The sequence below is a fragment of the Taudactylus pleione genome, unplaced genomic scaffold (assembly GCF_031769625.1).
Source record: "Taudactylus pleione unplaced genomic scaffold, aTauple2 ptg000448l, whole genome shotgun sequence".
In the NCBI taxonomy this organism is placed as follows: domain Eukaryota; kingdom Metazoa; phylum Chordata; class Amphibia; order Anura; family Myobatrachidae; genus Taudactylus; species Taudactylus pleione.
Window position 1 is genome coordinate 813304 of NW_028284850.1, and position 24197 is coordinate 837500.

At 47.2% G+C, this 24197-nt stretch overlaps 1 protein-coding gene across 3 annotated transcripts in view; it reads left to right on the forward strand.

Annotated features, from left to right (window-relative positions):
- LOC148505583 (chromatin-remodeling ATPase INO80-like) overlaps positions 1-24197 on the forward strand; it is a 192723-nt gene that overhangs the window by 51181 nt on the left and 117345 nt on the right. For all 3 annotated transcript variants that reach the window (XM_088448045.1, XM_088448044.1, XM_088448042.1), the window contains 2 exons: positions 6758-6910; positions 17534-17654. In XM_088448045.1, the coding sequence (XP_088304171.1) occupies positions 6758-6910; positions 17534-17654 (274 nt within the window). The remainder of the gene's footprint in view (positions 1-6757; positions 6911-17533; positions 17655-24197) is intronic.

Here is a 24197-nt window from a genome sequence, read left to right on the forward strand (position 1 = left end):
GTTGTAATGTAACAAAAAAGGTAAAAAGCCAAGGAGGATGAATACTTTTGCAAGGTACTGTGTATATGTGTGTGTATGTGTATATATATATATATATATATATATATATATATATATATATATATATATATATATATATATGTGTGTGTGTATATATATATATATGTGTGTGTGTGTATATATATATATATATATATATATATATATATATATATATATATATGTATTTTCTATATCACCTTTTTCTACTTCAGGGTCCATAGGGTATCCACAGGATACCTTGGGGTATAGGTGTGACGTCAGTCGCAGGGCACCAAAGAGTTAAGCTTTCAGCCTCCCAGGATGCACTAGGTCCCCCTCCTATACCCCGCCCCCGGGCCAAGGCACCTCAGTTTAGTTTGGTGCCCGGCCGGCGTCGGGTGCACCTGTCTGAGTGGGGGCTAGAAGAGCCCCTGAAGCTTTCTTCAGTGCAGCTGTGGCTGCACATCTGGATGTACAGCATGGACAGTCAGTCCTGACGTCCATGCTGTCTTCCCTACACCCCCGCCGGTACCAGAACGCCGGTACCGATCCGGGGATGCTGGTGAGCATCTGGGGTCACAGCTAGCGGTGACACCAGATGTTCCGGACCATGGCCGGATCCAAGGGGGACAAAGGTAAGCAGCGGGGTCACGCGGTGGGTCCCCGCTGGTAACCTGGTCCTAAGTCCCCAGGCAGGGGGCTCCCTGGGGACTGGCTGCAGCGTGGAGCCAGGCGACCAACCTGCGCTTTCCACTACTCCCTGGGACAGCGGACCGCAGCTGAGCGGTAGCGCTGCGGCGTCCCAGGGGTTAAATGCATGCCAGGGGAGCGCGCCTTCCCTGTCTCACAGCCGGCGCCTCCCCCGCTGCACACAGCCCTCTTTGCACTGTGCTGACTGGTCCTGTGTCAGCGCTCCTCCCCCAGGCCAGCTTCTCTCTGCTCCTCGGCGGCCATCTAATCTGCAACGCATGGTGAACGCTGCTGGAAGCCTGGAAGGAAGCATCGTGGTCTGGGTCCCCCCGCATACCTCTCCTCCGCTGTGGCTCAGGTCTGTGTATGCAGCGCTGTGTTCCTACCAGGCCCTGTGTCTGTGTAGTTGAGTGATCAGCGCTGTTAGTGCAGGAATTGTTATTTCTCTGCATTGTATGTGACTGTGCTAGCGCTGCCTGTAACTTTTCTTCTCTAAAAACTGTCAGCTTTATTACTGTCCCTGTTCTTTCTGCTAAAGCCCTTGCAGTGCGCTGCTGCAGGGTGGTCTCTCGCCTATTTAATACTTAATTGGTGAGAGAGGTCACATACGTGGTGCCATCATGTCTGAAAGTGATTTTCCCCTCCGGCTACAGTGTACCACGTGCAAAGTACCTTTAGCGGAGCAGGAGGGTAGCGCGGAGGGCCTTTGCCGGCAGTGTTTGTCCATGGCGCGGCCTATTACGGTTACAGCAACGGTACAGGAGCCGCCCTGGGCTTGTTTCGCTCAGGCGTTAACAGCTTTAGTGGGCCAGTTAGCTCCGCAGCCCGCGTTTACTCCGATGGGTTTGTCCCAGCAGTCTGTGGTGTCGTCACCCATGCAGGGGTTCCCACGACAATTGGTGGTACCCTACAGTCTCCCTATTTCCCCGCTCCCGGGTTCTCAGGAGCCAGCGTGGGTTAACTCCCTGACGAGTTCTGTACAGCACTTGTCGGATGTGTTGCAAGGGGAGTCTGTGATGCGGCCTCATAAAAGGCCGGTGGCGTCTCTGTCCGCTCCTTATGAGGATGACGAAGGGACGTCTGACGATGGGGAGATTCTGGATCCTTACGATCAGGAACCTCTCCATACTAAGGACGCTGATGCTAAGTCCAAAGTATATATTCCTGGACTTATTCGGGCGGTCCGCACAGCCTTGGTTATTGAGGACGAAGTTCCCCCAGCGGCTAAATCTAAGTATGCCTTTTTCAAAGATGTGAAGGGCGATGCCACAGTCTTTCCTCTTTCGGGTCAGTTGGTGGACCATTTAGAGGAGGCGTGGAAACAACCTGGCAAAAGATACCAGCCGCAGAGACGCCTGGCGGTGGCTTATCCGTTCGCGGATAATTATTTTGCTAAGTGGGAATCCCCTCCACAGGTGGATTCTCACGTGACCCGTCTTGTCCGTAGTGCCACATTGCCGATGCCATCCATGTCCTCCCTTAAGGATGCTACGGACCGCAAGGTAGAAATCTGCCTGAAGTCCGCTTATTCCCTTGCAGGGGGGGCAGCACGGCCGGCTATGGCCATTTGCTGGGTTGCCAGAGCGATGGAGCGCTGGGCGGATTCATTAGAGGCTTCTTTTGAATCCGACTGTCCGGCCGAACAGGCGGAGTTGATTGGCAATCTCCGTGATTCGGCCACCTACATCAACGAGGCGGCTCTAGACATTAGTACTCTGGTGTCTAGAATTTCTTCAGCAGCGGTAGCTGCTCGTCGCACCTTGTGGCTGCGATCCTGGAAGGCGGATGCAGATTCCAAGAAAGGTCTGGAAGTGTTGCCGTTTACCGGAGAAGTTCTCTTCGGTCCGGATCTGGATAAGATTGTGGCCACGCTGGCGGCAGCCAAATCCGCTTGTCTCCCGTCGGCCGCTGCTCCTTCTGGTTCTGGACCATCGTCCTTTCGGTCATCTAGGGCCCAGGGCAGGCCCAAACCACAGTCGTTTCCTCGACAGGCTGGTCCTAAGAAATCGGCCAAGCCCCGGAAGCAGGCATGGAGTACCAGACGTCCGGCCCCCAAGCCAGATGACAAGCCTGCGGCCTGACTGTCCGGGCCTCCCTTTGGGGGATCCCAGGGAGGGAGGCCGCCTGCTACAGTTCGCCCAGTGTTGGTCGACCACTACGACAGACACTTGGGTTCTGGAGGTGGTTTCCCACGGATACGCCCTCTCCTTCCGGCACAGACCCCCGGCTCGATTCTTCACCACGGGTCTACCATCAGACCGGAACAGGGCTACGGAGCTGCGGAAGGTATTGCACACTATGCTCCAGGCTGGAGTTATAGTGCCTGTTCCATTCTCCCAGAGGGGCCAGGGTTTCTATTCAAATCTATTTTTGGTACAGAAACCCAATGGGTCATATCGTCCGATTCTCAACCTCAAAGCACTCAACAAGTCTTTGCGGGTCCCGAAGTTTCGGATGGAGACCCTACGGTCCATCATTCTGGCGCTGGAACCTGGGGACTACATGGTGTCATTGGACATACAGGACGCTTACCTGCATGTCCCTATTCTTTTGCGCCATCAACAGTTCCTCAGGTTTGCAATCCGCAGCGACCACTTCCAGTTTCGGGCGTTACCTTTTGGCCTGGCGACAGCACCACGTGTTTTCACCAAGGTGATGGCGGCTTCTCTGCGGCTGCAGGGAGTCCGCATGTTGCCGTATTTGGACGACCTGTTATTGGTGGCAGGATCTCCAGAGCTCCTGTTACGCCACTTGGACTTGACCATTGCACTGCTGCAACGGCACGGCTGGCTAATCAACTGGCAGAAGTCCACTCTAATCCCGTCTCGGAGGATTCTGCATCTTGGAGCCTTATTGGACTCGGGACAGCAAAGGATCTTCGTGACGGAGGACAAGATCTCTGCTTTACAGTCAAGGGTGCACAGTTGTCTGCACAGCCGCCGGGTGTCCTTACACTCGGCGATGAGGTTACTGGGCTCCATGGTGTCGGTGTTCGACATGGTGGAATACGCCCAGTTTCACTCCAGACCTCTGCAGCACCTGATCCTGTCCAAGTGGAACGGGCTGCCTCAGTCTCTGAAGTTCCAGACGATTGTGCTCACCCCGGAGGTTCGCCTGTCCCTTGCGTGGTGGTTACAGACGACCCACCTCAACAAGGGATGTCCGTTCTGGGTTCCAAATTGGGTCCTGTTGACAATGGACGCCAGTCTTCGGGGCTGGGGAGCAGTTTCGGGTCCACACTTGTTCCAGGGCAGGTGGACGCCGACAGAAGCGGAGCTTCCAATAAATATCTTGGAACTCCGTGTGGTCTTCAATGCTCTCCAGCAGGCACAGCGGTTTCTCCAGGGTCACCCGGTGCAGGTCCAGTCGGACAACGCTACCACCGTGGCCTACATAAACAGGCAAGGAGGAACTCGCAGTCGGGCGGCTCTCGTAGAGGTCTCTCGGATCCTGGTTTGGGCGGAGCGCAATCTTCCGGCCATATCAGCGGTCTTCATCCCGGGAGTGCTAAATTGGGAGGCAGACTTTCTAAGTCGCCAGGACGTTCATCCAGGGGAATGGTCCCTGCACCCGGACGTTTTTCAACTACTGGTGGACAGGTGGGGTCTTCCAGAAATCGACCTCATGGCGTCCCGGCACAACAACAAGTTGCCGGTGTATGGGTCTTGCACAAGAGACGAAGGGGCGTCTCTGGTGGATGCTCTGTCCGTCCGGTGGACGTTCCGGTTCGCATACCTGTTCCCTCCGGTCTCCCTTCTTCCACGGGTAATCCGGAAATTCAAACAGGAAGGAGGGACGCTCCTGTTGATAGCTCCCGCGTGGCCCAGACGGCACTGGTTCTCAGACCTTCAGGGTCTGTCCGTGGACAGTCCTCTGCGGATGCCGCTACGACCGGACCTTCTGTCTCAGGGTCCTTGCCTTCACCCGGACCTGACTCTGCTGTCTTTGACGGCGTGGCTGTTGAGACGGCCATGCTGAGGTCCCGGGGGTTTTCCAGCTCTGTGGTGCGTACCATGTTACGAGCTCGGAAACCGTCTTCCGCGAGGATATACCTTCGCGTGTGGCATACGTTCTTCCAGTGGTGTCGACCGAGAGGTTATGCACCGCGGGAGTTTCGTCTGTCTCGGATTCTCGCCTTCCTGCAAGCGGGACTAGATCATGGGCTTCGCCTTGCTTCTTTGAAGGTACAGGTTTCGGCCCTATCTGTCTGGTTTCACCGTAGGATTGCTACAATCCCGGATGTGCGCACCTTTATGCAAGGTGTTCTCCGTATTCAGCCGCCCTTTGTTCCACCTGTGGCGCCTTGGGATTTGGCTGTGGTCCTGAGGGCTCTCCAAGGACCGCCGTTTGAACCACTGGGCTCAGTGGATATTAAATGGCTAACAGCTACGACTGTTTTCCTTCTGGCCATTGCTTCGGCCAGACGTGTTTCTGAGTTAGGGGCTCTTTCTTGTAGACCCCCTTTCTTGGTTTTTCATGGGAACAGGGCAGTGCTCCGCACTCGGCCCGAGTTTCTTCCCAAAGTTGTTTCCCAGTTTCATGTTAACGAGGAAATAGTTGTTCCGGCCTTTAACTCACCGGGTCTTTCCGTGGGTGAGGCCTCTTTGGATGTTGTGCGGGCCTTAAGGACTTATGTTGACCGCACTTCTTCGTTTAGGAAGTCGGACGCTTTGTTTGTCCTCTATGGCTTCCATAAAAAGGGTTGGCCTGCTTCAAAGCAAACTTTGGCAGCCTGGATCCGTATGGCTATTTCTGAAGCTTATCTTCATGAAGGCCTACCGGTCCCTCCTTCTCTGAAGGCTCATTCCACTAGGTCTGTGGGTCCTTCGTGGGCAGCTAGACGTGGTGCCTCGGCAGTTCAGATCTGCAAGGCTGCTACGTGGTCCTCTGTCCATACCTTCGTGAGGTATTACAGGTTTGACACCTTCGCCTCTCAGGATGCTTCCTTAGGGCGGCGGATTCTCCTTTCTGCACAGGAGCGTCCCCACCCTTAAAGGATACTGCTTTGGGACATCCCCAAGGTATCCTGTGGATACCCTATGGACCCTGAAGTAGAAAATATGAGATATGGTAAGAACTTACCCTTGTTATCTCTATTTCTACTAAGTCCATAGGGTTCCACAGGACTCCCGCCCTGTCGCACCTGTGCTGCAGATGGGCTTTGCTCTGGTCACCGGTTTTCCGTCTCCCTCTGGTGAGAATGTGATTCTTGTATGTGTCCAGATCTTTGTTCTCTCTCTTCCTTCTCCTCCTCCGGCCTATGGCTTGGTAACTAACTGAGGTGCCTTGGCCCGGGGGCGGGGTATAGGAGGGGGACCTAGTGCATCCTGGGAGGCTGAAAGCTTAACTCTTTGGTGCCCTGCGACTGACGTCACACCTATACCCCAAGGTATCCTGTGGAACCCTATGGACTTCGTAGAAATAGAGATAACAAGGGTAAGTTCTTACCATATCTCATATTTTATTTCAGCATTATATTTGATTTCCTGCAACATAGTTTACACAACACAATGCAGCTCTCACTGTTACAGTTGGCCACATAAGACATCTGCACATGTTTGTGACCTGTTACTTCCTGTTCATTTTTTTTGTTGAAAGAGGAATAACCTCTGTAACCATGTCTTCCAGAATTGACTGCAAATAGTCTTAACTGGGTGGCATGTTATTGGTTTTTACAGCATGTGAAGACTATTATTTATATTATGTCTGTGTACCTATAAGAACTTTGGACAGAGAGAACTGTATAGTGAATCCAAAGTGTTCTCCCAGTTAATGTAGTCTGTGTAATTGGCAGAGCTTAGTGGGCTATTTGCATGCATTATTTTTGGCCCTAGATGCAGTACGTATCTCATATTTAGTTTATTCTGGGGGAGCACGGTGTCACACACATTCTTCACTTCACTATATATATAAAAAAACAAAGCACAATTCAATTACTATTTATTAAAGAAGATTAACTACAAAAAAATGGTTTCATGGTCGTCATGCTATTGCTTATTGTTGTGGAACCTTATTATATTGATTATCCTAATATTTTTTCTGTTAGAGCATCATCCTGAGCGAGGACACCAGTGACTCGGATTCTATAAGTGATGATGAGGAGGATGAGTACTGTCTTTCTAAAGAGGAGCTTTATGGCATGCTGAGGATCCACAAATACAAAAAGCTTCACCAGAGCAAATATCACAAGGATAAAGAGGTATCTGGGTGCTCAGCCCTTACTCTCTGGGCAGATTAGAAACCCAAATCATGATGGCTGTCCTCCTTTTATATATGTGTGATTTATGAATTTAAAGCTCTATTTTTGTTATAAAATGATTACAATATTATCTTGATTATATCATTTATAATAGGAATTCCATGTTCATAGAGGGAGATTGTTTTCCTACAGTAGTGATATGCCGTCAGACATCACCATGATGTGCGGCTGTGCACATTGACGGCATATCACTACTGTATTAAATGTTAGACATTAACATTTAATACAGTAGGCAATCTGTGCTCATTTTCCTTTGCACCTCTATGAAACTATTGCTCTCAGGGTACCTACGCCCAACCGTTCTGGAGTTACTCCGCATACGTCACTAAGAATGTAATCGTCCCCATAGAATTCTATTGTCAAAGCAAAATTTTGCTTGTTACACAAAAAAACACTTCCCATCAGGTGCAACACTATGTATTGTGAATTTTCTTTTAAATCTACTGAAATGTATTACATAGATAACTTTCTACTTCAGGGTCCATAGGGGGTCCACAGGATTGACCTTGGGGTATAGGTTGGGAACCAAATCCGGGCACCACGCAGCCAAAGCCTCCAGCTCCCAGGATGCACCTGGGTCCACTCTCCCTACAACCCCACCCCCAAGCCAGAGGCACCTCAGTTTAAGTTGGTGCCCGGCCGGATTCGGGTCACCGTTTAGTGCAGTGGGGAGCTGATTAGCAGCCCCTAAGCTTTATTTTTTCTAAAGGACAGAGTTTTTCATTTTTCCTTTGGATTCTTCAGAGCGGCAGCGTCAGACTGTCCATAGGACGTCTAAGCTGCCGCTCCGTCACCCCGCTGGCGCTGAGACGCCAGTACAGATCTGGGGATCTCAGCGGGACCCCAGAGTCTGTACTAGCCGGACTCTGCGGGCGCCCAGGACTGCTGCCGGATCCACGGGGAGCAGGTAAGGCGTGGGTCACCGCTTGCGGCGATCCGCGCATTTGAAATGCAGTCCTGTGCCTCCGGTCTCTGGGGACAGACCGGAGGTGCCGGCAGTGGCGGCGGGCCCCCCATACCCCGTGTGTCCACTAGACCACCAGGGACTTAGTGTTCGGTGCAGGGAGCCGGCGTCCCGGGGGTTAATTGCCGGCCAGGGGAGACAGCCTTCCCTGTTACAGAGGCTCCTCCCCTCAGCTCAGCGCGCCTTTCAGTATCTATAGTCTGGCGTCGCTGAGCTGCTTCCTCCACGGGCCACGCTTCTTCTGAGGTCTCCAGCGGCCATTTTCTTGTGGTGCAGCAGAAATCTCTGGAGATGGCAGTTGGTCCAGTCCCCCTGCGTACCTCACCATTAGGTCAGTGTACACAGCGCTGTAGCCTTCCCAGACACTGAATCTGGGCAGCTGAATGCAGTGTCATAGTGCAGTATATTATGACATGTTTATGTATATATGTATATATCTGCATTGTATGTGACTTATGCTAGTGCTGACTGTACTTTATTCTCTCACCTGTCAGTGTATATCTATCCCTTTCCTTATCTGCCCTAATACAGCTGTACTTGGGGTGGTTCTGAGACCTCACATTTATATACTTGTTAATATTTGTGAGGTTTGTCACATACTGTTGCGTGCTGCACGTTGCCATATTTTGAGTGGAACTGTGTGTTGCATACGCTGAAAATGAGTCCCTGCAGCTAATTTTTAGTATCAGTCAGGACCAGTATAGCGCTGCTTGATCACAAGGCTTGGTCAGATATGTCTGACCAGGAGATAGAGCGTTATACTGCACCCATTTTTACTATCCTGCAAGCCATGTGCTGCAGGTGTTAGTGCGGAGGATTTAACTCTTAAAGGGTTCTGTATGTGGCATCATCGGGTGCCGGCCCCTTTCATGACCCCCTTGGGCGGTTTGTTTTCTCGGGATCCTCATAATTGCGGATCGCCGGGCGGGCCCCATTGTTGTACCTCACTTGGGGTTACTTCACCATACTGCCCTTTTTCATCTCAGGGTATCTCGCAGTTTCTTGCACATCCCCTGTGACACAGACTACCGCTCCCTACAGGGGTTTTTCGAGTATATGAATTCCCCCTGGTGACACAATAGTCTGTCATGCCCCTTGCAGGGATTACCACAACAGCCACCCCGGGTGGATGTCGTTTTTCTATGAAACGCAAATTGGCGTGGTTGACGCCCTGTGGTTACTTCCCACTTGGCTCTACCGGGAACTGGATACTGTTGTGGGCTCTTTCCCTCTTACACGGGGGGAAGCCTATTTCAGGTATTATTATCCCTGCTTTGGGGCTGGTAGCAGGCCCATTCTGGCTAGAGTGAATGTTGACCTGCACCTGTATCATACACCCTCAGCATTACGTGCCTTCTGGGTCCCTGTTGCTGACTAGCGGGTGGATCGCATGGCGGGACTCTGGCTGTTGCCAGATATGAGGTATTACAAACAGTGTTTGGTCTCCTGTCCCAAATTCCCTGAGGGTCATCATGAGCCCCTCCTGGGGTGGATGGGCGTGTTACTCGTCGGATTACAGACGTTACTACGCATCCCATTCCTGCGTGGTCGGATTCTTCTGATCCGTAGGTGGTAACTCTGCCTGAAATCAGTATACTCGCTTTCAGGGATTGTAACCCATCCTACCATGGCTATAGCATGGTTGGTTAATACTATTGCATACTGAGCTGATGCATTTGTAATGTTTTTTCCCCTCCAACACGTCTGGGGTTCAAATGTATTTGGTCGCTCACGTAATATATGCAGTTGTCATAGGTGGACATGCCTATATTGGATACCAGCTCCTAACTTTCAGAGTTCCGGCTGCGACGGTATCCTCCGTAATACCCTATGGCTGCGCTCAGGGAATGCAGAGGTGCAGATACCATCTATAGGGTATATCTTGTTGGGTCCTGACCTTGACAGTGGCAGTACAAATTTCCCGCCGTCAGCTATGCTCACTACGGGGCCTCAGACTATTAAGTCTTTCTGTCCTCTGGGTCAGCCTAAAGGTCTGTTTCTTCATAGACTGTCGGCCTTTACAAGGGCCGACATATCCAGTTCCGAGCAGGCCTGGACTGCCAGCCGATCCTGCTTCTGAACCTACGGATATATCGTCAGCCTGACGAGACAGGCCTACCACTGGGAGATGGCGATTTCTCAGTTTGCCCGGTACTAGTGTCTAGTTGCCGCGGCTACGTGGGTAGGAGGGTACGCACTCTCTTTGCTCAGGCGGCCTATTTCCATGTGATGGTACGCAGGCCCTTATTCGGAACAGGGCCTTACAAATCCAGAAAGCTATACAGTTGTTGCGGTAAGCGGAGCTAATTGGGCCATCCCCACTTTCTCAGCGAGGGACTGGTTGTTCTGCTTTCTTTCTGGTGCGGTGGCTGAATGGTTCTCTTTGGCCTATTCTCTGTCTCAATTCCCTGAACCAGTTCCTAAAGCTACCTGGGCTCAGGAGGCAATCCCTATGCTCCATCATACTATGTTTGGAACCTGGGGACTTTATGGTATCACTGGATATACAGGACGCGTGCCTACGGGTACGTACAGAGACCTTACCTCAGCATGGACTGAGGTTTGCTGTATCACAGCACTTACGATTTTTCGGGCTCTGCCTGTTGGGACTGCTCTCAGCCCCACAGGGGTTTACCAGCGTTTTGGATTTTCTGACGGTTCTTCTGTTCAGTATATCCCAATGCTCCTGTACCTGGATGGCCTCCTGCTCTTAGCAGGATCACCGGGGTACTTTACAGCCGGGTCAGGTTGACTGTGGCTTCTTCAGGGTGCAGACGTTTAATCAATGGGGAAAAAGTCCTCCCTGCATCCCTCTCTGGGTATTCTTCATCTAGGATCCCTGCTGGATTCTCAGAATCTGAGAATTCTTCTGGCGTAAGACGGCATCTCCACTCTTCCATTAAGAGTACATGGATGTCTGCGCAGTCGACATATGTCTTTGCACTCTGGGATGCATGGTCCACTATTCAGTGTCTGCCTTTGGAAGGGTGGAATGGGCTTAGTTCCATTCCAGGCCTTTCCATAATTGGCTTATCTCCAGATGGAACAAGTTTTTTCTGTCTGATCACTGTTCAAACGATGATGCTCTCCCCGGAGGCAAGTCGGTCCCTTTTCGGGTGACTATGGCCATCTCGTCCAGGGTATTCTTTGCTAAGGACAGTGTCTGGTTCGCATCCATTTCAGTGCAGTTGGATGTCTGTCGATTCCACCCTGTAAAATTAACTTGTTGGAACTTTAGCCTGTCTTGGGCCTTCACTCTGGCATAGCCCTTGTTTCCCGGTGAACCTGAAAAAGTTCAGTCCGACAGGGTCAGAACAGTGGCTTCCTTTTTAGCAATACTGTTCGTTGGGTGGCAATGTCAGGTATGTCATACATTCGGACATTGTCTGAGGGTCTCCTCCCGACCATCTCGACAGTGTTCATTTCAGGTGCTCTCCATTGGGAAGCGGGAGTCCTCAGCCGTCACGACGTGCATCCAGGGGACTAGTCTCTTTCCCAAGAGAGGTTTCATCTCCTGGTGAGCAGGGGGGGGGTCCTCCTGAGGTGACCCTCATGGCCTTCTGACTCTATCACACTATGGTGTTACAGTCCAACTCTGGGGATTCTGAAGCAACCTTCAGTGACTCTTTGTCGGTGAAGTGGTTCTTCCAATTTGCGTACCTGTGTTCTCCAGTCTCCATTCTTCCTCGAGGGAAGTGTTTCAATCGAGACGGAGATGCTTTCCTGCTGGTGGCTCCTGATTGCCCCAGATGTCAGGGGTACTTGGTTTTTCGGAGTCTCTCCATCGATACTCCATTCCTGATGCTTCACTGCCCAGACCTGTTGTCTCAGGGTCCTGGGGTTTGCCTTGGACCTGGGTCTTTTGTCTTTGACTGCGTTCCTACAGTGGTCTTACGGCTTCCCTGGCTTTGTCATCGTTGGAATGATTAGAGCACATGGATCAGCTTTTGCTGGGACCTACCGCAAACTGTGGCAGCCATAATTCTTATGGTATTATACTTGTCGATATGATCCTCTGGTGTCCAGGATTTCCAGATATTCTGGCATTCCTTCCGGCTGGCTTGGGTTTCACCCTCGGCCTGGCCTTCCTGACAGTGCGGATCTCTACACTGTCAGTATGATTAAGATATGGAATTGCTCCGCTCTGGTATCCAGTTCATCCTTTGGAGTGTTTTCTGGATTATGCCTCCATTTGTCCTCCCTAGGGATTCCTTGGGAGTTAGTAGTGGTTCTTCGTTAACTCCGGGGAAAGTTAATGGAACCGCTGGTTGTGATAGCCATTACATGGTCTATTGCTTTGGCTTTCTCTCTTTCTCTCAGGGAGTTTATATCACCCAGGTGAGTGTCGGAATTGGGAGCGTTCTCATGTGGCTCCCTCTTCTGGAGGGCATCTTGTCAGGGTGTGAGTTGCTCTCACCCTGTGTTTCTTCTTAGTGATTTTTAGGTTCCATATTATTCTGGAACTTATGGTGAGGCCATTCAGTCCCCAGTCCTCTCGGCTGGTGTGGCCTCATTGACTGTGGTCCGGCCTCTGTGGATTTATGTGATCCGTTCAAGTTCCTGACGGAAATCGGACTCCTTATTGGTGGTCTGAGATTTCTGGTTTTAACAGGAAAGGATGGCCGGCCTATGGCCAAATGTTGGCTGGACGGCCTCGTATGTCTTCTTCAGGGGCCTACCCATGGGTAGGCCTTTCTGTTGTTAATGCTTGTTTTTTCTCGGGCCATGTAACCCTCGTGGGTGGCTCGCTGTGGCGCCTTGGCTGCTTTGCCTTGCTAGATGGCCACGTGGTCTTCTGTCCACACCTTTTTTAAGGTTCTAGGCATTGGTTTCCTTTGCCTCTCCGGATGCTTCCTTTTTGGCGGCGGATTCTCCTCTCAGCACAGGAGCGTCCCCTCCCTTGGTTGAACTGCTTTGGGACATCCCCAAGGTCAACCCTGTGGACCCCCTATGGACCCTGAAGTAGAAAACAAGAGATATGGTAAGAACTTACCTTTGTTATCTCTGTTTCTACGAAGTCCATAGGGTCCACAGGGCGCCCGCCCTGACGCACCTGGCTTCAAATGGGCTGTGTGGCTGGTCACCGGTTTTCCGTCTCCCATTTCTGTGAGTATGGTTATCGAGTGTTCCAGTTTTCTCTCTCTCAACCCTGTGGACCCTATGGACTTCGTAGAAACAGAGATAACAAAGGTAAGTTCTTACCATATCTCTTGTTTTAATGCATGTATCCAGTAACAAATGAGTGTGTTACACAGGCTGAATCTGTATTGTCATACAGAGAATACTGAGCTGACACATTGGGCTCCAGCCTATTAGGTGCGAGTTTGCAAATGCGAGTTTGTTTCATGAAACACTCATACATCGCACGAATGCGTGCACCTGAGAAATGGAAAATCCAATTAGGAATGCCAATTCACGCTAGAGAAGTGCATGAAAAAGTGGGGGAACCACCCTGGACCCCAAAAGTGTTGCAACTGGGATAGCAGGACCATATAGAAGGCTGATAGTGGCCATAAGGAAGGTACTGGAGGTTTTTAGAAGATGTCAAATGTATAATTTCTGCACTTTTATTACTGGTTGAGGAATGATAGCAAGCAAATTAAAGTCTGTTTTAATACAAGTTTGTAAAAGTTTATGTAAACACTCATCTGCAAGTTCGAAACCCATCTCCCTTCAATACAACACCTCCACTTACCTGTCCCACAACATTTACACCTCCACTTGCCTGTCCCACAACATTTACACCTCCACTTGCCTGTCCCACAACATTTACACCTCCACTTGCCTGTCCCACAACATTTACACCTCCACTTGCCTGTCCCACAACATTTACACCTCCACTTGCCTGTCCCACAACATTTACACCTCCACTTGCCTGTCCCACAACATTTACACCTCCACTTGCCTGTCCCACAACATTTACACCTCCACTTGCCTGTCCCACAACATTTACACCTCCACTTGCCTGTCCCACAACATTTACACCTCGATCTGGCAGCAGAGTGCTTATTCCACCATTACAGCACAGAGTGGGTGAGAGATCTGTGGGCGGCTGCCCAAATTGCATTTGTCTCATAAGCACATTCAGCTAGTGCGCTTTCAATTTATCAATAACCAACGGATTATTAAATTTAGGTTTTAGCACAATATTGTTGATGGTTTGCATTTAATTCCTAAGAGTGCTTTAGCCCAATTTGTATTAATCACTTCTTGTAATTGTATTTGGGACTTTACTAGTTCCTGCTTAGTAAGTTAATATGAGTTGTGGGGTAATTATTGAATACATTGTTTTAGTACTGTATGCTATATAGATCTGAGCGAATCAGCCTGTGTGACTTTATTTGTGATTGCATCTTTTTATCAGGGTTATTTATCATTAGTTGGTTTATTTTAATGACATTTTTAGACCATTCTATTTTATGTGAAATGAGCTATTATATCTATTCAGCCATTTTATATATTTATTATAACCACACTTATGATGGACATACACTATACAATTATCTGGCTGGTTGAAATGAAAACCTGGTAATGTATGGGAGCAAATGACAATCGAACATTTGTTCACAAACACTGGAAAACAGATAGAAGGGGTCGTTCAGACAAATTGGTTAAATAAAACAAATGTAACCAATTTGAACAATCGTTTTTGTCTGTTTTCCAGTGTTTAAAATCATATAATCGATTGTCATTTGCTCTCATACATTTCGAGATTTTCATTTTAACCTGCTATGGGCAACATCTACTGTTCTAAAAACCTGCACCTTAGTAAATATATCCCTTTATGGTGCATACACTCTGTCAGTTCAGATAACAATATCATTGTCTGATCGTGCTGGATGATTAGTCTGACGCTGGCTGGTTCACTGCACCCCGCCTCCCTTTGTGCCGCTGAGCGTCACTGTCCCCACTGTACCCTGTGTCCTGTGGGGAGGATAAGGGGGCGCACTATATGTATATGGCATCTGTTCAAACTGCAGGGAGAGATTGGGGGCAACACAGCATCTCAGTGAGTGCACAGTTGCGCCCTCTCACTTGATCGGGGTCCGGGGTCTTCCAGATCAAGAGCCTAGAGTGAACACTACACACCTAGCACTGTTTTGTTAGTTTTCCTTGGACATGACATTGGATAAAATCAGGTCTGTTTAATTAGTGCCAATTCTAAATTTTTATATCCGGGATATCGCAACATGTTTGGCCCCAAAGCAGCCATTAGGCCAGATCAGAATCCTATTGAAATTGTTAAGGTCATTATTTTTTATGGTGGACAATGTGGTTGAGAAAATGGCCGCTATGTGTGTCATGTTCCTGAGGCAATAACAGGCTCAATGAAGCCTATATTAATCTAGTTGCTGAACTCAAAATACAAACTCCTGGATAACTTCTAATTTACTATCAAATGTGTGGAACAATGAGAGTGGAGGGGTGAAATCGGCTTGTGTCGGCCACTTTAATGATAACAAAAAATAATAAATCTGTCTGGAACTCTCTGAACATGGACTTCCTTTCATTTAATAATCTGTTTGTATGGCCAATGAGTAATCAGTTACAGGTAATTTATGAATATGTTGTTGCAATGTATAATTAAATAATGCTAGTGAAATGTAGATTTATTCTTAAGTGCCTAAGCAACTTGCATTTACTATTTAAATCAGGGATGGGGAGCCTTTTTTCTGCCGAGGGCCATTTTGATATACAGTATATAAAATTATTAGCGGACCTCCGTGTGATGTGACATTGGGTGGGGCTACAATCGCCAGTGATTACAGCAATGGGGAGCTGTAAGGGCAGCGGTGTGACCGTCTGAAGCGTCATATGGATGCTCCAGGCGGCACTGCTGCATAGATTCTGGCTGCAGGCTGCCATTCTAGGTACACTGCTAGCCAGATGAGGCTAGCAGAAAAGAGCTCCAGGGGCCAGACCAAATGATCCCCCGAGCCTGAGGTTCCCCATCCCTGATTTAAATAGTTTAGGCATAGAGATTTGGATTGTGGGCAATATGTGATGGTGTTAGTATGGAGCAGTACATGGCGTAAAGTTACACCTTTTGTAAGGTCAGTCCTACAGTACAACCATAAGAAGAATGCACATTAGACAAATTACTTGTTATTCATCATAATGCTCATCCTTCTATAATGGATGCTGAGGTGATTTTATATATACTGTATCTATACTATTTCTTTGTTATAATTCTATATACTGTGTAACATAAACACTTTTTTTCTCTATTCAACAATGTTACTGCGCACTACTCCTTTGCTACACTCCATGAGGTGAGCGGGAGTTTGCTATCTATGAGGTCCTTCTCTCTATCCTTACCTAGGAAGTATGGATTAGATCTTATATATTGTTATGGATATATATGATAAATTATCAAAAAATTGTGTTATCAAAAAATCCTTTACTGATCTTGTAGACCATGTGATCACAATCCAGGATCATACCCAGATTTAATATAGCAAGTTAATTATAAAAAAAAAATAGTATTGCAATTTTTGTCTAAAATATACAGAAAAAAATATAAAAGTCAAATCATGAAGACAAATAAAGAAGAAAAGTAAAAGAGAATATAAGGTGGAGTTGTTAAGAAGAAAAAGCCACCTTAACTCCATCTAATATTTTTTTTTCCTTTTTTATTTATCTTTATGATTTGACTTGTATTTTTTAGACAAAATTGCAATACTAATATTTTTTTTATAATGAACTCACTATTAAATCTGGGTATGATCCTGGATTGTGATCACATGGTCTATAATATCAGTAAAGGGTTTTTTGATAACATAATTTTTTGATTATTTATCATATATATCCATAACAATATATAAGATCTCATCCATATTTCCTAGGTAGGGATATAGAGAAGGACCTCATAGATAGCTAACTCCCACTCACCTAGTGGAGTTAGAGCACACTTTATATAGCAAAGGAGTAGTGCGCAGTAACATCGTTGAATATTTACTTGTCAATATGGAGGACAACCTTTTCTTTACTTGCGGCACACTCCATACAATTATCCGTTGGCCCTTGGTGCGCAGTTTGATCCAGCCATAACTCTATGTAGATATTTAAAGTTTCTAAAGAAAAAAAAAGTATAAACAGGTTTTAACATGGTTACTCAATAATTATTTTATTTTCTATAGCATTGGGTATACAGCACATGCTGGGTCCCTTAGCTATCAATCAGGCATTTGATTTAACACAATTACTGAATGCCTGAATAAATGACAAACCTAATTGAAATGTGTATGCTACCGTGAGCCTATGGCAGTGATCTGTGTAAAGGGTGTGTTGTTAATGGGTATAGTTGGACCTAGGATACCGTGGGGCATATGTAATAAGCTGTGGACTTTAAGAGTCGGCGAGTCCCATGTGAGACTGCCCGATGTTTCAATGTAACAGTCATTTAAAAGGCAAAATCAACCTGGTTTTGTCTGCTACATGACTGCTACTTTAAAACATTGGGCAGTCTCTCACCGGACTCGTCGATGCTTAAAGTTCGCAGTTTTTTTTTACATATACCCCCATATGTCATGTTCTTGCAGACTCCAGTGATGGAGCGCCTGTCTTAGCCCTTTCTGTAACCCACTTTTGTTGTCCAGCTGCAGCAGTATCAGTATTACAGCGCGGGCCTCCTCTCTACCCATGACCCATTCTATGAACAACAGCGCCATCTTATGGGACCTAAAAAGAAAAAAATTAAAGAGGAGAAAAAATTTAAAGGTGAGTATTTGCAAATAGACTGGCAAAGTATTCTGCCCTATATGTTTGTTATACGAATAGGTCTCTATATACAGTACATGTTGTTTTTTTTTTTGACAATGAATACAAATGTAATGTGTTTTTATTTGTTTCATTCTTTTTTTTTTTTTGTTGAACTCTGAAATCTGGGTTATGGTTCTATAAAAAAAAAAAAAAATTACAAAAATACTCCGTCAACAAAGGCTAACTCAACTCTTTTTCTGAAAGTAGATTGTCCATATCTACCTGGTAATTTCAAGCAAGTGTGATGATGGATATGTTGGTTGATTATGGCTACTGCTGCACTGACATAATTTAGCAAATTTCACTGCTGGACTATTGATCCCCGTAATGCAGTCACACGTCTGCAGCTTTATTGTTCTAGAAAAGAGATAAAAAGGCAAATGCAGTGTTGTTGCAATTTTAGTTTCAGTTAATAGTGTCTATCTGCTGTTATCTACTGTATTATATCCTGCATAAGATATTCTGTTTCACTGTGGGCCGCATACATCAAACTGAACCTGTACTGACTTACATTTTAGGAGACCTTGGGGTAAATTCACTAAAGGTCGATTTTAATCGATTTCAAATCAATCTAAATCGATGAACATCGATTTTGTTTCTGGGGCTAAAAAGGTATGTAAAAAAAATTGTCTGTTAGTAGATGTGTGATTTAGCCCTGGAAACACAACATATGTTGATCGATTTTTAAATCAAAGTAGACTCTTAGTAACTCTACCCCCATGACTTTATCTGTTGCATGCAATAGACTTGTTTTGTTACAACATTTCCGAGCATATTTTATACTGGCTGAGGGCCTGATTCAGGAAGGAACGCCGTTACTAATACGCACGCAATCGGCCGGTTTTTTGCATACTGCATACCGGTCACTGCTGTTTCTCCTTCATCCACTAAGGGACACTGGAGAGCATAGACAGTGGGGGTATAGACTGTGCTGAGAGGAAGCTGGCACTTTAAATATTAAGAAGTGTAACTAGCTCCTCCCCCTCTATACCCCCCTCCAAGCCTCAGTATTAGTTTGTGCCCGAGGGGAGCTGATGTGTTTCACACTCCTCAGGGGTTTGTAATATAGTTAGATAGCACTTTTGTGCTGAAGATAGAATCTTTGAGGACAGACAGGCAGTAGCTGCACTGCCTGTCTGCGACGATGGAGCTGCCGGGGGACCCGCTCGCAAGTGCACACACTTGGTCTGGGGTCCCCGACTGCTGAGACCACTGTCTCCTTAAGGGGTTCCACATGCCGCTGCGTGCAGCGCGCATACGGTCCCCATCAGTCACTACCGCCGCCAGCAGCACCGCAGCTCCTGTGAGTATACCCTGGCTCTCCGAGTAGCGGGTTGCCAGGTTATTATTATTATTATAACAGGCGGTACGTATAATACCTGCTCCATCTAACGGAGCAGCGGGCAGTAACTAAGATACCGCCCTGCCTCTCTCTGCGTAAGGCTGCTCTGACTGACAGAGCAGCAGGCAGCAGTGGTGAGTATCCCTGAGTCCCCGAGTATCGGGGTGGCCAGGTTATTGAACTCTCTGCGCAAGGCTGCTCCGACTATCGGAGCAGTAGGCAGTGACTGTAAGTATCCCTGGCTCCCCGAGTAGCGGGGTAGCCAGGTTATTAGTATAAAAGGCGGTATAATACCGGGCCCTGCCAACCTCTGCGCAAAACAGCAGCAGGCAGCAGCTGTAAGTATACTGGCTCCCCGTGTAGCGGGGTAGCCAGGTAATTACTACGGTATAATACAGTTACTACTGCCCTGCCTCTCTCTCTGCGCCAGGCTGCTCTGACTGACAGAGCAGCAGGCAGCAGTGGTGAGTATCCCTGGCTCCCCGAGTAGCGGGGTAGCCAGGTTTTATTGGTACACTCACAGCACAAGGCTGCTCTGGCTAATGGAGCAGCAGGGCAGATAGCTGTAGCTCTCCACGTGGAGGTCACAGCTTTCATGTAAGCAGTGGGGTGTAGCAGGAACATTCCCCGCTGCAGGAGCCTCATACAGGCTCATTAGTAACAGAGGATGATTGCCACTTACTGCTTGGCAATACTAAATAGCGCGCTTACAGTACATTTGAGCGCCATATAGCAGGGGGGCGGAGCTCATCCCCCGGGGGCGGGGCTCAGCTCCGGAGCCCTGTTTCTTCCTCTGCAGCCCCAGCGCTTCTATGGAAGATGCTGGCAGTGATTACAACTCTGCCAAATGTGTTTATACACCTATATCTATATATGCTGCTGTAGTGATCCTGATGGTCTAAACGGAACTGTAAGTACACAGTGTGATTTAGGCTGGGCAGGAGAGCATTTCAATATCTGCCTAGCGTTTTTCTGGCACTGCTAGGAGCGCTATTAGGGCAGGTGTGGCTCTCTTCTGTCTCTGTATACCAATTTCTGCTTGAGGGACATTCTAGTTAAGACTGATAGAACTTCACCTGATAGATTTAAGGTTGCCGGAGGCTCTGTGAATAGGGGCTGTGTGAGATGTACATGCGTAACTTGTCGCTATTTGATACCAGGCAATATTTTTTGCCATCCGTTATCTGGTAAAAAATATACCATTAGACATACGTTAACCTGTAACACGCCTTTTGTTATATATCAAATTGTGTGCCCATGTGGGTTATCCTATATTGGGAAAACCGAAAGACCTTTTAAAGAAAGGATGGCAGTTCACTGGTCTTCAATTCGTGGTGCTCTTATTAAAGGCACCAGTGAACAGCCGGTCGCTAGACACTTTGCCACTATTCCACATCCTCTGGCAGCTTTACGCTATCGGATGATTGACCACATCCCAGTATCTATCCGGGGTGGCAATCGTGCTTTGAAACTTATACAGTGTGAGGCCAGGTGGATACATAGGTTAGGGACCCTTGTGCCCAGGGGGCTTAATGAGTACCATGGCCTGCAATGCCTTGTTTAGTTCATGCATTTATGATTATTGTAACTATTATGTCCTTTTCTATTCTCTACTGTATTTTCTGACATATATAAGTAGTAGTATATGTTTTTTCTACGACAAGTCCTCCTCATCAATTAGTATTGTTACTCATAATATGCATAGTACTGATGTACTTTCAATTTGAATTTTTCATAATAGCAGTATAGGTTATTTTGTGATTTATTTTGCGCGGATATATATGACAATTTTTTTCCAGGGTGTCACTACGGTGGTGTTATGTTATGTTGCTATGGTGATGGTATTGCAGTTTCCTTGGTCAGGTGTTCCTGACCGAGATGACGTCAATAGAGTGTGCCGACGGCCGGGTGTGCTGTCCCGCCCCGCGACAGTACACGTGTGCACTGAGGTGAATAAAAGGTAAGCTATGTTGATTATGTTTTATGTCCTGAAGAAAATGTAGATTAAACATTGAAACGTTGACTACACCATGCATCTCTATTGAAGTTTGTCTGCAGTGCCGCACCTTCTGTTCGTGTGTGTATATATATATATATATATATATATATATATATAATATCGATCTCGTCTGATCTTGGATGCTAAGCAGGGTCAGGCCTGGTTGGTACTGGGAGACCGCCTGGGGATACCAGGTGGTGTAGGCTTAAATCTGACAGGTATGGCAAAAAGGGGACACTAGTCCTGTCCCACAGTATTCTTTCCAAAAGGAAATAACAGACTTGCTATTGCACTTTCAGTTGCATAAAACTAATTTATGTCCTGTTTTCGGCTAGGGAACATACGGATAAACAAATTTCAGATGTCCCAGCGTTTATATGTATTTTTCTCTTTTCATGCATAGCAGTATATAAGGTGATACAATTCCATTTGTACAGCTGCAGGTCTGATACTGCGTCCTGTCATGGTAATTTACAGGGGGTAGATCCTCTCATATCCTGTCTGCAGTTTCCTCCCCTAGAAGTCCTTATACAGGACCCTCGTTTCGGCCCTTTCGGGTTCCGGATTGGGCACGGGACTATCATCTTCCTGTGATTCTGTAATTCAGGGTAGAGTCGCTATAACATCTACTTTATATAAAGTTAAGTCCACTACTGAGTCTAGGTCAGGATGGCTTTCCTCTTACCTGGGGGTTCCCACAGTGGAAGCGAGTCTTTAGGACTTCAGTGTCGTATGGACGGTGTCTTGTACGAACGATTGGGTCTGGGTTTTCATCACTCGAGGATACAAGCTTGACTTATTAGTCTCACTCTCAACCTTCTTTTTCTTTTTACCAAGTCTCCAACAATAGGAGTATTGTTTTACAGATGATTATACACTAGCTTCTATCCACAATTGTGAAGATTCAGGTTTCCAGCCATCAGACCAGTCTTTGCGTGATTCTGAGGCCTTACGACTCGGTCAGACCTCACTTTCTCTGTCAAGCACCAACTGTCTAATGCGTCACTTTCACACTGCCAAGGGTTGTGCGCTGTTACCTTTTATTACAATATTGCATCCATAGAGAGCTAGACAATCTCTCATACAAACAGCACACCCATTGCAGACCCCCCCCCTCCGGTGCGCAACCTACATAATATCTGTATTCTCTACTAGCATCTCACTGTATTCCTACAGATTTTCAAAGTTTTACATAGTCCCTTCAGTTGATGCGGGACTAGAGAAGGGAGAATCTCGATATCTCTGGATATCAAAGACAATTTCTTCACATCCCTTTTAAGCCCGCCTCCTCTGGTGCTTCTGAGATTAGTTTTCAGGATCTCTCCTTTCCACAGAGGTCATGGTTGTCATGACGGTTCTCCTTCAGATACAGGAGTTCATTATTATCCTTTACATAGATGATCCTCTGCTGAAGGCCCATTACAGGGTCTAATTACTGCAAAAGGTCAGTGATTCACAACAACCTTTTCGTCAGGGGTGGTCTCTGTGTTTTCCCTAGTCTATTCTGCTACGGAAAAAGGAAAAAAAAAAAAAAAAAGCAGCGCAGCTTCCATTCAGGACATGGTGACGAGAGGGTCCTTCGACATCGTCTGGTATTGATTTGGATTTCTCTCCGAGTTTTTTTTTCTTTTAAACTACTCCCTCTCTCTTAGTGAGCAGAATCCCATCTTTCCCTTCTCCTACCAGTTAAAGTTAGTCCCAGAACTAGGATACCCTTCTCTGGTGGTTGAACTAGATTTCCTATTGGAGGGAAAGAGATTCCGAGTTGGGGATGGGACTCTTCACAACAGACACAAGTCTGAGAGGATGTGAAGCTGTGTTTACGGAACAGCACTTCCAGGGCCGTTGGGTTTCACTGGAAGCTATTCAGAAAGCTGATCACCTGTTGTGAGGCCACAGTACGACGCCAAGACAGTGGCGTACATTAATCACAGTGAATATGTCCGGCGATTTTAAAGGTAGTATGCCGGATTTTAACCTGGGTGGAAAGGTTTGCAATGGCAATCTCGAATATTTTCATTCCAGGTGCAGAGTATTCAGAGACCGACTTCCTTAGCCGGTAGGACGAGCATCCAGGGCTCTACTCCTGTAGGTCCCTTGTTTACCTACGGTGGGGTCTTCCTCAGGTCGACCTCATGACATCAAGTCGCAATCATGAACTGACTTTCTACTGCTCTAGGACGAGAGACCCGGAGGCAGTGGCGGTGGAGGCATTGTCATCACCGTGGCAGTTCACGTTTGTCTATCTGTTTCCTCTATTCCCTTGGATTTTACACATCAGAAGGGTGAGGGCCAGCGATCTCTTGGTATCTCTGGATTGACATAGTAGATGTTGGTATTTCAGCCTTCAGTTTCTGCAGGTCGACAATCAGTGGCCTATACCACTGAGAGAAGTTCTCGTACTACCGGTTCCTTTAGTCTATCCACACTGAAGACAGCTATGTTTGATAGCGTGGCTCTTAAAAAGGCCATTTTCAGAATTACAGGAATCCAATATAGGGCAAGCCTTGCTATGCTTACAGCTAGGAAGGAGGGTAATTCTAATCATTACCACCGTTAGGGTCAATCTTCTGTTGCGTGGTGTGAATGTGGAGGGGCTCTTCCTACTGAATTCAACCTAGCCACTTTCTGCAAACAGGTTCTCGCCTGGTACAGTATGTGATTGGGTTTGCTGAAAGTTACATTTTCAGCTTTGACCATTTTCTTCCAGAACAAGTGCGTCTTGCATTCTGGAGATTCAGACTTTTTCTACAGGGTGTGATTTGGTTGCTACCACCCTGTGTTCCTCCTGCGCCTCATGGCAAATGGATCTCGTATTTTCTTTCTTACAGTCTCCTCTGTTCGACCTTTGGTGGTTGGAGGAGTTCAGATACCTTTCATGGAAGGTAACAATGGCATCAGCCAGGAGGGTGTTGGCTCTGGGAGCTCTATCCTGTTGTCCTCCATTCCTGATATTTTACAAGGATAGAGTGGACCTCCATACTAAAATGGATTTTCTTTCAAAAGGGGTTCCGGCTTTCTACATCAACCTACCTATTGTGGTACTGGTTTTTCCTCGACACTCTCCTTCGTCAGGATCCTTGGATGATGTTAAGCATCTTCGTTTTTATGTGGTAGGGACTGCAGCCATATGCAAATCAAGCTTTATTTGTTTTGTATG